At 59.0% G+C, this 14,189-nt stretch overlaps 5 protein-coding genes across 5 annotated transcripts; 3 read left to right on the top strand and 2 right to left on the bottom strand.

The window, feature by feature from the left end:
• Nucleotides 1-635: 635 nt before the first annotated feature.
• On the top strand, nucleotides 636-2,341 carry QBC33DRAFT_606963 (uncharacterized protein). The gene has a single exon (XM_060432322.1). The coding sequence runs from the start codon at nucleotides 810-812 to the stop codon at nucleotides 2,130-2,132; it is 1,323 nt and encodes a 440-aa protein (XP_060284681.1). The 5' UTR covers nucleotides 636-809; the 3' UTR covers nucleotides 2,133-2,341.
• Nucleotides 2,342-2,439: 98 nt separating this feature from the next.
• Nucleotides 2,440-5,080, top strand: QBC33DRAFT_535055 (YAP-binding/ALF4/Glomulin). The gene is made up of 2 exons (XM_060427587.1): nucleotides 2,440-3,509; nucleotides 3,573-5,080. The coding sequence occupies exons 1-2, from the start codon at nucleotides 2,463-2,465 to the stop codon at nucleotides 4,626-4,628; spliced, it is 2,103 nt and encodes a 700-aa protein (XP_060284680.1). The 5' UTR covers nucleotides 2,440-2,462; the 3' UTR covers nucleotides 4,629-5,080.
• Nucleotides 5,081-6,653: 1,573 nt separating this feature from the next.
• On the top strand, nucleotides 6,654-7,716 carry QBC33DRAFT_378612 (uncharacterized protein). Its single transcript, XM_060424048.1, has 2 exons — nucleotides 6,654-7,393; nucleotides 7,518-7,716. The coding sequence occupies exon 1, from the start codon at nucleotides 6,963-6,965 to the stop codon at nucleotides 7,377-7,379; it is 417 nt and encodes a 138-aa protein (XP_060284679.1). The 5' UTR covers nucleotides 6,654-6,962; the 3' UTR covers nucleotides 7,380-7,393; nucleotides 7,518-7,716.
• Nucleotides 7,717-8,331: 615 nt separating this feature from the next.
• On the bottom strand, nucleotides 8,332-10,975 carry QBC33DRAFT_606951 (P-loop containing nucleoside triphosphate hydrolase protein). Its single transcript, XM_060432321.1, has 3 exons — nucleotides 10,355-10,975; nucleotides 9,778-10,268; nucleotides 8,332-9,718 (listed from the first exon to the last, which is right to left on the bottom strand). Exons 1-3 carry the CDS (start codon nucleotides 10,572-10,574, stop codon nucleotides 8,465-8,467), a joined length of 1,965 nt encoding a protein of 654 aa, XP_060284678.1. The 5' UTR covers nucleotides 10,575-10,975; the 3' UTR covers nucleotides 8,332-8,464.
• Nucleotides 10,976-11,909: 934 nt separating this feature from the next.
• QBC33DRAFT_514062 (uncharacterized protein) lies at nucleotides 11,910-14,088 on the bottom strand (the record flags this gene model as incomplete). Its single annotated transcript, XM_060426029.1, has 3 exons — nucleotides 11,910-12,441; nucleotides 12,513-13,813; nucleotides 13,909-14,088. 3 exons carry the CDS (start codon nucleotides 14,086-14,088, stop codon nucleotides 11,910-11,912), a joined length of 2,013 nt encoding a protein of 670 aa, XP_060284677.1.
• Nucleotides 14,089-14,189: the final 101 nt, after the last annotated feature.

Genomic DNA, 14,189 nt, shown 5'->3' with positions numbered 1-14,189 from the left:
ATCAAGACCTCAATAAGGGTGATTGGGAGAAAGTAGAAAGGCAGTTTACGCAAAACAACACGAGATTGTTGTGCGTGCAAGGATCGCGCAGGCGGAGAGTCGGCATCCTACCGGCCAACAGCGAAATTTAACCGCTTCCACCCAACCGAGTGATGTGTTACCGAGTGTTGTGATACCGAGTGTTGCGTCATCGCGTCGATGTTGTACTCGAACTTTTTTATTTTCATTTTTTTCCACTGCCCTATCTACATATCCAACAGTCGTCATTGATTGCAATGACCGAGGAAGGAAATGGCAATACCTCCCGTGTGGATCACTTAGACCTGAGCTCCCAGGCAAGAGCTATAAGCCGGGGTGTGGCAAAGTCCTGTTTGAAGGGCAAGAACTGGAAGGGAAAGATGAAACGGGCAGCTCATAATTACGGTTCAGTAGTTCAGCCCTGCTGCATCTCCCCAACTTGACTGTTTAGAACCCAACCTCATCCAGAACGTGGTTGTCCCCGCTAAGGCCCCCACACCAAATGGGCTAAAACAACAGGAGTCCGGGCTGTCACAGAAGGCACGTCAGAAGTAAGAATCTAGGCCTGGGCAGACTCCTAACCCCCTCTCTTGACATGGCCCTCGCCCGGCACAACGTGTAGACGAGAGTGTCATTCATACCTGGTAGTGACCATGCACTGTTACATCGAGCCCTTTCTTACCCATGTAAATTGATATATAATCCCACATTCCTGACCTTCGCACTTCTACTCCTCTCCACACTCTCCGTTGGCGGTTGAGTAGGTATTGCGAGAAATTAGATCCGTCGACATGAAGTCGTCAACACTGCTACCGCTGTGGGCGGTGGCGGGTGTAGCGTACAGCCCAATCGACCAGTATTTCCACAACGGAACATGTCTCTTAGAAGCCCCTTCACTACTCCTAGGCATCGACCCCATGTGTGGCCTAGACACTTCAGCCTCAACAAACCTCGCATCCTCGGCGGGCGGCCCCTGGAAGTACGCGGCGCCGTGCAACAGGAGCAAGAAGAACGGGCGGGAGTACTGTGTCTACTCCGACCCGACCTTCGCCGGGGGCCGGGGCGCCGCGTTCGTGACATGGGCCGGGAGGGCGGCCTACCTAGCGCGGAAGCCGGCGTTCACGGACGGGCGCGCTACGGAGGGGATGAACCTAGATCCCGGGCCGAAATACAAGGTGGTCCCGATGGAGGGGAAGGGCATGGGCATTGTGGCGACGCGGCTCATCAACCGCGGGGAGCTGATCATGGCCAGCACGGCGTCGCTGATGATCGACTACGGCGCCTTCGACGACCTGGACAGAAACGAGTACATGCAGCTGCAGGAGGAGGCGGCCGCGTTGCTCCCCTGGCAGCACCGGGACCAGCTGCTCAACCTCTCGACGCACGACGACGCCAGCACCCTCGCCGGCCCGGAGCTGGTCGACAAGGTGATCTCGACCAACGCGTTCGACATCTACCCGCCCGGCGACGACGACGACCCGGACCCGGACCAGAGTGCCTTCTACACCGTCTTCCCCGAGGTGGCGCGCCTCAACCACGACTGCCGGGCCAACGCGGACTACCGGTTCGACCACGCGGCGCTGGCGCAGCTCGTCCACGCCGTGCGGCCCATCCTACCGGGCGAGGAGATCACCATCTCGTACATCGACCCGCTCATCGGGCGGGCGCGGCGCGCCAAGCGCCTCCGGTCGACGTGGGGGTTCGAGTGCGGGTGCGCAGCGTGCAGGGCGTCGGGGGCGGCGGCGGCGGCGAGCGACGCGCGCGTCGCGCAGTTGGGCGAGCTGGCGCGCGAGCTGGACGACTACGGGCGCGGGTCGCGGGCTACGCCGCAGATGGCGGAGCTGTACGCCTCGCTGCTCGAGATGGAGGGCCTGTGGGGGATGGTGTATTGGGGCTACTGGTTCGCGGCCATCGAGTGGAATGGCGTCGGGGAGCCGTGGGTGGCGACGAGGTGGGCGCACATGGCAATCGAATATGGAATCTACAGCGCTGGGCCCCGGGATCGGAAGGTGGTCGATATGGTGGAGTTGGCCGAGGACCCGTGGGGCCACTGGAGCTGGATGTCGAGGACGAGGGAGAGGCAGAGGGGGAGCCGCGAGACTGACGACGAATAGGGAGTGGATCTGGCAATGGCGTTTCTGGAATGTGGGTCAGGGAGTAACTTGGAATTGAGCGCCGGTGTGAGCCTGTGATGCGTGATGAATTGTACTGTACCTATGTATGTATGTATCTCCATTGAAATAGAAAAGTTGCAGAATAGGTATCTATCTTCTGTAACTGAAATGAATCCGAAGATCGTAGGCTCCAGGAGGCCTATTCAACACCTCTCCACAGCTCTCTTCCGTTTTGGAAGTGGGGAATGAAGGAATGCATCGATTACTGGCTAGCAAGGCACCAACAGCAGCGCTGCGCCCCGCCCCTAACGTCATTACGTTGCAGGTTTGATGGATCCATCCAGATCTGGCTCCTCCCCACTGTGTGAGTCGCGCAATAAAATACCTCGAGCCTGGCTGGGCTTACTGGACTGCTTGGCGCGGGGCAGCTCAAGTCACCCATGCGGGGCAAGTAATTATCACTTTCCACCACAACCTCCATCCAGTCGAAAGGGAATATCATCGCTCCGCCTGCCATACACTATGGCCGACATATCCAAGGCCATTGTGGCGATCCAGGAGTCGAAGCCGCCGACAACGGACCGGTTCACCTACCTGACTATCCTCGAATCGCACCTCTCGCCCGAGATCCTACCTGCGTTGAACGACATCCTCCAAGATGCCCAACTCACTCAGGATATCGGCTGGGACATGGTCGACATGCTCATCGCTCTCCCCGGCTGCGAGCCCTGTCTCGAGACCATAGCGCGGCTGGGCAACCCGCGCGAGGTGATATTGAAGGTCCTCGAGGTGCTGGAATCTCTCCAGCAGGACGAGGGCTACGAGAGCGACGACGAGCGAGCCGAACCACCACCTACCCCTTCCCCCCCACCGACGCAGAAGTTCATCACCCTAGTCGGCATGCTCGCCATCCTTCACGGCCGGATCAAGACGAAGTACCCGTCTCGCTTCCTGGCTACTACCCTGCAGACCGTCTTTCACACGTACCGCCCTACCCCAGACATCACCGCCTCGGTCATCAACCTCATTCACAGCCTCTCTGGCCGCCGCCGGCCGTCTCTCCCCACGAGGAAGTCTAGCGTCAACGTTGCGAATCCCGACAAGGACGGCGATACGTCTAAGAACGCCCCCGACCCGGAGGCGGACAAGGACGAGGCGGCGGACCCGACCGAGGAAGAGCTACAGGGAAAACTGCTGCTTAGTTTCGTGACGTGCATCCTGGAATCCTACGTCAATGGCAACAATATGATGTGGGCTCCGAGGCTGCTCGAGTACTACAACCCGACGAAGCTGGTACCGGGGAAGAGAAGTGCCCTGCAGGCCTTCCGCGAGGACCAGGAGCTTCTGGCCCGGGATGCCGTTGTCGGCCAGTTGGTCGTATGTCCATCGCCCCTATCCTTCGAGTTGCAAGTGCGATAAATGACTGACATGGCAATGCAGGCTCTGACGAGAGACCTTGGCCTGTCGAAGTGCTCTCCCACCCTCGTCAAGCAGCTTATCGAGGGCCCAATGCAGAATGAGCCCCTCGTCGATACGGAGGATATCTCGAGTCTGGATGACATTCCTCTCTCGACCGGAGGCTCTGTCTGCCTGCTTGCGTACTGGGTGTTCTCGTCAACGGTATTCGACGCCGACCAGCCCAAGCCCGACATCTACGTCTTTCCGGAGCACTTCGCCCTTCTCGATCAACTACTTCAAGACAACGCACAGTCCCTGATACACAGCACTCCGGGGACAGTTGAGGCCACCGTCGCCATCGGCCTCTGGCTCGAAGACAACAAGCGGATCTCGGCCGCTCCCACAAATTCCCCGTTGAGATCGTCAGAGACGGCGCCCAAGGACCCGACGGCCAGTTTCATGAGCTACCTCCACCTCCTGACTCTGATCGCCGTGTACCACCCGTTCCTCCCCGTCCGGAACGCCGCCAGCGCCCTCGCAGGCGCAATCCTGCACGCCGACCCCGACGACGACGACCGCCTCCGCATCCTGGAGGACCTCCTCGAGAACTGCATGTTCGCGCAGCTCAAGGCCTGCGCCGTGACCTGGCTGCGCGAGGAGCTCAACGCCGCCGCGTCCGCGGCCGGCGGCCCGCCCAACGTCTTCGCCGGCCCCGAGGCCCTCGAGGCGGTCCAGTACGTCGTCTTCCCCGACCTCGCCTTCCTGGCGGAGCTCGACGCGGCGGGCCTGCGCGAGCACTGGGCCGCCAACGCGCCCTTCGTCCTGCAGGCCGTCAACCTCGCCCTGTTCCTCTGGGGCAGCAAGACCGACGGCTTCGCGGCCGCCGTCCCGGCCGGGATGAACGCCGCCGTCGCCGCGAGGTGGGCCGCGCCGCTGTGGAGGGCCGCCGAGTCGATGGCCGCGGCGGCCGAAGGGGCGGACGGGGAGGGCGGTGGACCGCCGAGGATGGAGCTCGAGGTCTTGAGGGAGAGGCTGAGGCGGCTGGCTGGCACGGAGGCGTTTAAGTCGTTGGGTCTGGGGGAGGCGGAGAGCACGTAGGTTACTTTGCGGGACAGGAGAGGTCAAGGGTGAGAGACCCGGGCGAGATTGGGGGCGAGAGGTTCTGCTTGCTTGTATGGATTTTGCATGATAATTTCGACGACGGCTATGACCTTGGCACCTTGTTTTTTCCTCTACTAGGATCGGAGATATCGAGATCTGGGCGCATGGACGAGAGGTAATAGGGAGGGGATATAGGCAACTCTTGTGTATAAAACTGAGATATTGGCACCCAGCCTGGTTCGAGGAATTTGACGGTGCGATTCATTGCTGTTCGCCCTAGCATTCATTCCAGATGCCTGAGCTTGAACTGCCTGCAAAGGAACTGGTGTCTACGCCGTTCGGGGCAACGCTGGCGCTACAACAGCTGCCCTTGCGCAGTATCTTCCTCCGAGGTACAGGGATTCACTATTATCTCATGGAGAATTAACAGGCACTGCCTTACGGAAAATAGAGGAGGCCATTAATGTTCCTTGGTAAGGATATATGCGTAGAAGTCGAAGAAGGCGGAGAGAAACGGCTAGTGCAAGGGATTTTTACCCGCCGTTGACACTGCTTGTTTATAGGGCGATGGTGCACGATTGAGCCTGAAGGCGACCGACCCTTGTCGCCCAAAGTGGTTCATGCAATGGAAAGACTTTGGGAAAATCAGGTAAAGAACAAACATGTTCGGCCCTGCTATCAACTGGCGATTGTCTTGGGGTTGGGCAACTTAGCATTTGCAGATACATACTGTCCCGATTATCATCTACCCCAATCCTAGAATCTGGTATACAGGTTGAGAGGGAAAAGGGGGGAAGATAGAAGGGGGCAACAGGGGCTTTCGTAAGGCATGTCGGCGCTTTCTACGTTGGTAAGAGCACACGCGGCCATTGCAAAACGCATGCTGGGATGTACTGTACTACGTAACTCGGCGGACAACCACGTGGGCTGTTCTGGGCCTTGAGATGCTACCTAGCCACTTCTGTGTTGCGGAAAGTCTCCGGGACTCTGGACCCGTTGTAAAATAAAATCTCACTTGTTCACTCAGGACCAAATACAGAGTAGTGTGGTTCTTAACCAGCATATCCGGCGATGCCTCGGCGACCGATTTTGGAGCCGTCTGGGCGAAACTATCCTGATCGAGCAGTTCTTCCTGAGTCTGTCTAGTCTGTCTCTACCTACCTCCCTAACCAGACCTAGTGTGGTGTGGCATCCGAGATGGGCGCCGTTACCCTCGGCCTCAACTCGCAGTCTGAACTCTCGACTCTCAACCACTCACTGGTGGATGGACCAGGCGCAGGGAGATGGCAGATAAGGTACAGATATGGTTACATGGGGGGGGATACATACTCTCGGCCAGTTGTTCGGACCGTCATGGGCGTGCATCCCGCCCTAGGCACTATCCCTGTAACCGCGTACATAACCTTGGTGGGCAGCCAGGGGACCAAGGGGGTATTTTTCGTCTGGCCCCCCACAATGGCTACTTGGGATCTACCTGCAGATCCCAGCAGTCTTGACGCAACCTCCGACGTACCTCCTAGTACCTCCTTGGCACCTGCCACCCAGACTAAATTTCCGATTGGCTGCGGCCTCATGCGCAACCACAAAAAATGCCGCTTCTAGAATGCAACTCCACCACACTTGCGGAGGAGAAGCCGATGATGTCTGAGATTCCAATCGTTCCTTTACGCCGACTCGCTGGCCCCCGCGGCGTGAATTCGGCGGCACCATAGATCCTAGCTGCAGCATGTTTACCTTTGAGGATCGTCATGTTTGCCAACGGACAGATGTCTGATTCCGGCGCTTGCTCAGACGCCCCCAGGGAAGACCGCCCGAGGTACTGTGTAGGTCAATTCTTCTGGCCACCTACCAAAGGGCCGCCCCCTAATTCAATATTGCCCTCCCGCCAGGAGGCTGAGTAGCTCCCAAAGCTTGACTTACATAGTATGTCGTTCGCATGCTGAGGACGAGGGTGCTAAAATGCGAATGCTGGTTATAAACATAGGGCATAAGACTCGCTCTCCTTGGGTCCCGGCTGGACTCATTTAACGCAAAGTTGCGATCCGCTCCCAACCTGCCACTTTGGTGTGGAGAACCTGCTTCTGAACATTCCGCCCCATCACTTTTGTTTCCCAGAGTTGCATCTTGCTCATCTCCGTCTTCTTCACACTGCAGACTCTCGCTCGCTGCTCGTCTCTTTGCATTCTTTTTTCTCCCCTTTTCCTTTCTTCTTCCAAACTTAAAAAAGGACCCTCACAATCTCCTCGAATTGTACCCTTCAGCCATGCCTACCATCCTGCGACCTCGGTAACCGACGGGACGTCTTTCGCGATCACAGGCAAAAACAAAACGATGCGTGTGAAGAAAGGAACCAAGGTTGCGACAGGGGCAGCGGGCTGGCCAGGCATAGAAGCGATAGAGCTGTCGGATATTGAGGGCTCTTCCTCGCAACAGCACAGCTCCTCGTCGCCCAAGGAGACGTGGACGGGCCCAATGCACAGTGACACCTATGGCAACCCCCTCTTCCCGGGCCCCTACACGGCGCACAGCACCATCGAGCCAGAGCACGACGACAGGCGCCGGGCCAGGCGCGCCGGGGTCCCGCCGACGTCCGCGAGAGGCGGTGTGTTCCGGCAGGACATGATATGCGGGATGAGGAGGCAGATGTTCTGGGTCATCATAGCGACCGGCACTTTCGCCATGATCGCGACTGTTGGCATCGGAGTCGGCCTGGGCGTTGCGCTGCGCAAGGCAGATGGCCCGACATGAGACAAAAAAAAAGGGTTGGTTCGCCTTTCCCATCCGGGCGGTATGGAATGTCGACGGGCTGCAGTAGTCCCGATTCGCCCGAGACACGGGTACCGGCCGTCTCCCAGCATTCCTCCCTGCTGACGCCGGGTTTCGCAGTCATTATACTTGGGCCCATTTACCGCGAATGCCTCCCGCTACGACAACCGTCGCGACGACCTCGGCAACAGCAGGCGTGGGGGGGTAGACGGACTGCTGGGCTCGAGGTGCCGATCACAGTCCGCTGCGCTGCGCTGCGAAACAAGCCGGGCGCGGTACGAAGCTCGAGCTTGTCGACCCAGGGGAGAGCATCCCCGCTACTCTACCGTCGGGGACCTACTCATCGTCAGACGACACGACTAGTCTGTTGAATGCGCCTCTAAGACACCAAGAGCGCATCCGCCGACAAACGTGCACCTCCAGTGACTAGCGTCTCGCTGGCTGGCGGAAAAGCTGTCTCGGGGGCCCGGAATGGGGGATGCCCCAGTGATGTTTTGTCATGGAAGGACAACGATGGAGTAAGGCGTCACCACTAAAAAGAAGGAAGCAGTCTAACTCCGCTTTTGGCGGAGGGTTATCCGATCGGCTGCTACGTTGGGCCTTGGGCTCAGGGGACTCCTACAGAAGGAATCTGTCGAAGTATGATATGTGCATGTCATCCGAGAAATTGCATTGGGACGGGCACCGGAAAGCGGTTGGGCGGGCACCAGGTCAGAACTGGACGGATCTCTTGGTGCCCAGAAAGGGATTCATGTTTGGTTGTTACTTTTCGTGGCGTTGGACAAGGGGGAACGGGTTATGATTATGACACACAACTTAGAAAATGGGCGTATTCCCTTGACAGTTAACGCAGTTAACAGAGAATTAAAAGTTAACACGTATTTTCTAGCTGGCCTTGATCCAGATATTTCCGATGAATCAATGGCCCAACAAACGGTGAAGGCGAAATTGCCACCAGATATTCCCATCCAAAACACACAATACGCTCATATCTATACGATCGAAATACTCCCTTCGATGAGCGCCTCTCGCTCGCCAACAAAGCTCCCCCTCCCCCTCCCGGGAAATTACTTCCTCAACGTCAGCGCAATCCACCCGGCGATGCGATAACCCGCGATGATGCCCATCATGATCCCGACGTCCCTCCCCATGTGGCCCGGCTCGTAGCCGTACTGGTCCAGCACACCCTGGCCGGCAATCCTACACTGGCCCGCCAGCTCCGTCACGAACATGCACGTGCACCCCGGCGAGCCGGGCGCCGGGTCGCGGGCGGGGGCGCACTCGTACGAGCGGCCGGCGAACTCGTTGATCATCATGTTCTGGAAGACGTACTTCTGGTAGTCCCAGTAGTGGAAGACGTATCGGTAGAAGGCGTTGAGGACCTCGGGGCTGACCATGAAGCCGTCGACGGACATCCAGAGGCCGTTTGCGAAGGCGACGAGGGCGAGGCTGACGACGAAGGAAGGGAACAGCGCCGTCACCAGGACGACGAGCGACTCGGCGGCCAGCAGGTCGAGGAACAGCCAGAAGATCCAGGTCAGGAAGGCGGCGGCCGTGGGGCGGAAGTTGGACAGCCAGTACGAGAGGGCCGAGAAGACGGCCGAGAAGAGGAACAAGTAGGGGAGGCCGACGAGGAAGTTGGACACGACCAGCTCGGCGGCGCCGTACAGGCCGTTTGCGCGCTCCTTGACGAACTGCTGGCGGTCCTCGAGAAAGGCCGGTACGTACGCCACCGCCATGAAGGACATGAAGGCCGAGCCGTAGAAGATGGCGTTGGTCAGCGGGATGATGGACGACTGCTCCGTCGACAGCCGCAGCCACACCGTGCCCATCATCACCGCGAGGCCCGTGTACATGGCCAGCCGGATCCCGTACGCCACCACGTCGCGGTAGCTCTTGACGAAGCTGCGGTGCAGCAGCGTCGCCGTCCGCCCTACCCACCGCGGGCGCCTCTCGCCCGTCCCCGCCGACGCGAGGAGCGCCGCCTCCGCCTCCGGCCCGCCGCCGCCGCCGCGCTCCTCGGCCGCCGCCACCGCGGCTGACAGCTGGCTGGCACGGTCGGAGGCGGCCCACGCGCGCTGCATGTCGTCGAGGCGCTGCGGCGCAGACCCGCCGCCGCTGAAGTCGGCGTTGACGAGGTCCAGCAGGAACTCGGCAGGGTTGGTGTGCAGGGGCACGGGGAGCCCGAGCGACTCGAAGTGAGGGGCCACGTCGGACACGGGGCCGAAGTAGTGGGGCCTGCCCGAGGAGAGGAGCAGGAGCTTGTCGAAGAGGTTGAAGGTCGAGGTGCTCGGCTGGTGGATGCTGGCTATGACGATGAGCTGCGGGGGTAGGTGTTAGCAGACTTCTTTCCTAACCAAGGGAAAAACTCCGTCCTTACATTATTCCGCTTCGCGACGCCCTTGAGGTAGTTGACAACCTCCCAGCTAGCAGCCGAGTCGAGGCCACTCGTCGGCTCATCGAGGAACAAAATCTTGGGCCCCGTGATGAGCTGGCTCGCGACGCCGAGCCGCCTCTTCTGGCCGCCGCTGATGCCCTTCCGCAGCGGCGTGCCGACGATGGCGTCCGCCTGGTCGGCCAGCCCGAAGGCGCGCAGCAGGCCGTCGACGCGGGCGGCGCGCCCGGGCCCGCCGCTGCGGGTCGCGAGCCGCGACGCGAACGCCAGCGTCTCCCGCACCGTCAGCGCCCCTGTCAGCGCGTCCTCCTGCTCCACGAAGCTGCTCAGGGACCGGAACACGGCCCGCGGCGGGAGAGAGCCGTTGACTAGCACGGTGCCCTCGGCGTGGCGGGCGCCTGTTGGTCGCGAGGCGAGGACGTTGAGGAGAGTCGTCTTGCCGCAGCCTGAGGGGCCCATCAGGGCGCAGATCTCGCCTGGTCGGGGGGTTGGAAGGGTTAGAGGAGGGTGTCTTGAGGGGGAGGGAGGCAGGCTTGGGCGTTAGGAAAGTGGGGAAGCATACCGGCCTCGACTATGCCCTCGATATTCTCAACGATGGTTTTGGGCTGTTTTGTGATCCTGTCCTTGACGGTAACTGTGACTCCCCTCCACGAGACGTTCTGGACAGTTGTGTTCTTGAGGTGGGCCTCTGCAACGGCTTGTTTCTCGATATCGACATTTGCCGCGCTCGTGGGACCTCGCTCGACGTCTGTCGACTCGGAGGATGCATTGGTAAGTGGCATGGCGAATGGCCGAGGATACAGACTTCAGGGGCGGGTCTCTGCTCAGATCAACTCCTCTACCCGTCTTTGACGAGACCTCGTACGATACTGAGGCGTAAGAGAGTAGACCAGACGGATGCAGCTTCCGAGACGAGCACAAAGACGGTTTTTCTTTCACAACGTGTCTAGATCCTTGAATTGAGAGGGATAAGACATTAAGACACGACGAATTCCTTATTTTTCAACGAAGCCAGGCTCAGTCAGTCAGTACAGTGCCCGATATGAGCCCGGAGATTCGGGCCCAGGACGGCGAAGCTGCGGACACGCCATCTTTTATTCACTCCTAGGAAACGCATGCGGGCATGCTTTAACCACCCCCCACTGTCTTCATCGATGCAAAAGGAGCGTCATGTGTGGTTGCATCGGGCTATTCTGGGCATCTGTTCCCCGGGTCAGTGGAGGGTGTAAGCGCGCATTGCGGCGATCCATCTGAAACCCCCAAAACACCAAGGCATTCTTACAGGTCAGCTAATGAGCTTGCCCTGCGGCAATTGAGTTGCCCTTGTCGGGCTTTAACCGTTTCGAACACCATTGGTGTCCGAAGGATCTCCCTCGTTTTGGCGCGCTGTTCAAGTCGCCGAAGTGAAACCTCTCTTATTTCTGATGGTCCACAGGTCGGCGAGGTGGCCGCCGCCCGCTGATTTTGATTGCTCGGGGAACCCTGCAAACTGCCAGACTGTTACTAATAAACAATCTCTTTCGACTTGCGGGCCGCCCGTCTTGGCTTTATACTAACGCACATGTTGAAATCGTTACTATGCAGTAATATTAGGGTTAATCCAGTTAAACAAGACGGGCATATGCGGGCAATTTGACGGCTAGTTGACGCCTGCAGAGGCTAAAAGATGTTGGACCAACGCCATTGGAACTCTGTATATAAAGGAGAGATGGCCCGAAACCTGAAGAACTGCAGGCGAGCAGCTTATAAGACGGTTTTTTTTTTTAAAAAAAAAAAAACTTTGTTTTTAAAATCGGCATGGCAACAAAGCCTGAGCCGGCCGGTCAAGGGAGAGCAGAGCGTGTCCTAGTCCCCCGCCTACAGTCCACAGTAACGCCGCGCTTTTCCTTTACGCAGAGTCCTCGAAGATCGAACCATTAAATCCAACTATAATATCCGCGTTCTTTGAACGGCTCTGTAGGCCATCCCCTTCAACCGAGACAAGCCTATGTTGATTGAGCTCCTTTCCCTCCTTCCTACCTGTGCGCCTCCCCCTATCCCTCCGCCATCCCCCTCCCCCCCCCCTCTCCCAATAGGCCCAATCATTTAAAATCCGAGTCATACCTTCATTCCTCCTCTCATGGCGCCGTAGTCACCTGCGACAGCATGCCCATGCCGTCAAACTCGCTCATGATGCCCTCGTCGGCGTTCAGCGACGTGATCATCTGCTCCTGGGTGAAGCCGACCCAGAAGGCCGGGTTGATCTGCTGGGCCTTCTTGGCCCGGTAGATCTCCTGGGCGACGCCCTTGACCTGGACGCACGCCGTGTTGGCGGCCTTCCACACGTTGCTGAGCTTGCCGAGCGCGCCGATGTTGAGCCGGATCTGCTGCCGGAGGTCGTCCTCGTCCTGGATGAAGTAGAGCGCCCACTTGGACAGGTGCACGATCGACGACAGCGTCACGACGCACGTGAAGAAGTGGGTGTGGCTGAGCAGCGGCACGGGCTGGGTGATCATCTTGCTGATCTCGTAGGCGGCCGTGATGGTGAACTGCGTGTGCGTGTTGAAGTCCTGCCCGCTGGCGACCTGACGGTGAGGTGCGCAAGATGTCACGGAGCGTGCTGGGGACGAATCGAGCTGCGACAGCGGTTGGTGGAGCATGATGGTGCAGCTATCACCGAAACGTCAGAACTGGAAAGACCGGCATGAAAACTAAGTTCCCGGGCATTGGGAAGGACTTACGCAAAAGTGATGAAATGCGCCTGGAACATCATCTCGTCGAGTTGGCAGTTCTTGTTGATATTGTACCTCTTGGACTCTGGGAGGTGGATGCGCCAGTTGGTGAGGAGAGCTTCTACTTTGGCGACATTCTCGTCTCCCGGGAATATCGTGGTTGGTGTGCGCATGAATCGGCCAAGATTCCGTGCCGCAGCGATGCGATACGCAAAGGACGAGAAAGGACGCTCCTCGCCGGAGAAGAGCTGATCATCAAAATCCTCAATGTACATTGGCTGCGGTATCTCCTGTTCGGCCGTGCGTGAGTATCTAGATGGCTGCGATTGTGACGCTACGTCGGGCGAAGGTCTTACCCCTGACAGATATTGATGTTCCTCGCACGGGAGGGCTACGTCGGCCGCAATGTCGAAGAGTAGGAAGTTGGTCACGCGATGCACGCCGGCAATCATGCCGTCGCAGACGTAGAGATCCCACCACGTGCGGCGCCAGCTCTCTTCGAGCACCGGGTTTCCTCGGCCGTGCATTGCGGCAAACGGCCGTGTGTTGAGGTTGATCTCGAGGGCGATCCGCTCGCAGTCGGAAAGGAGCTCCCGCGCCCTCTCCTGCTCGCAACTGCCGTCCAGCCCGACGATGATGGCCAGGAGTGCCTGGACCAGGAAGCCATCCTTGGGGGTGGTGGGCTGGTAGCATAACCGAATAGCCTCGTCAAGATAGTGAGCGCGGGCAGGGCCGGCGTCGACATACAACGAGCCAATGTAACGCATGGCGGCGATGAGAGCATCCAGTTTTGTCGTGCCATCTTTCATGATGCGCAGCAACGCCTCCTTTGGCAGCACGAAAGGATGGCCGGCGTGGAAATAGTGATAGAAGGCATCGAAGCACCGCTCCGGGAGGCTTGAAGCTGGCGGCGCAGTGGCATGGGCCGGGTTTGTCGCAAGGGTCAGGTTTCTGGACCCGTTAACTGCCGTGGCAAAGGGGTTCCGGTACAACTGGATATTTGACAATGACGGGTTCGTCGTGAAGGGGGAGGGCGGCTGGGTGTCCGGAAGCACGATGGCCGGGCTGAACGCGGAGATGGTGGATGCCGGCAGCGAGACCGGGGTTGCGCCGAGCAGCATCGGGCAGTTGTCGGCGGTGCCCGTGGAGGCCGGAGGCGACGACGATGCGTGCCGCTTGTTGGGATTTGCGGCGGTATTCCTTCGCGGGCCCTTGTAGCCCCGGCGGGAGGCGACGTAGACGCATTCCGAGCTGGAAGCCGTGCAGCGGGAGCAGGGAGTTGAGCCGTCACATTTCAGATGCTTCGATCTCTATTCGCCGAGGAGAGCACACATGTCAGCACTACTGTGTTGAGTCGGCGGCTGACATTGGGACATGCACAACATAAAAGGAACCTGGAACCTACACAGGCGAGACAGGCCGCAGGCACAGAAGGCGGTGGTGGGCCTGCATTCCTGTTATCGGTGGTCCCCGACGTGCCCGGCGATTTGGTCGCCGTCCCCGCCCCATCCTCGTTCGAGTGTGTCGGGGACGCACCACTGGACGCCGACGGCGGGACCTCGGGCGAGAAGGGCTCCATTTCCATTGCAAATCAAGGTATAAATCAGATATAAATATACGTTGGTGGGTACGTTGCACGCAGTAGGTAGACGAAGGATTGTCCCTCCGCAACGAAACGCCGTGACT

The sequence above is a fragment of the Phialemonium atrogriseum genome (assembly GCF_030411735.1).
Source record: "Phialemonium atrogriseum strain 8032-3 unplaced genomic scaffold QBC33scaffold_9, whole genome shotgun sequence".
Classification (NCBI taxonomy): Eukaryota; Fungi; Ascomycota; class Sordariomycetes; order Cephalothecales; family Cephalothecaceae; genus Phialemonium; species Phialemonium atrogriseum.
Note: the sequence above shows the minus strand (reverse complement) of the source record. Positions and strands in the feature narration are given on the sequence as shown.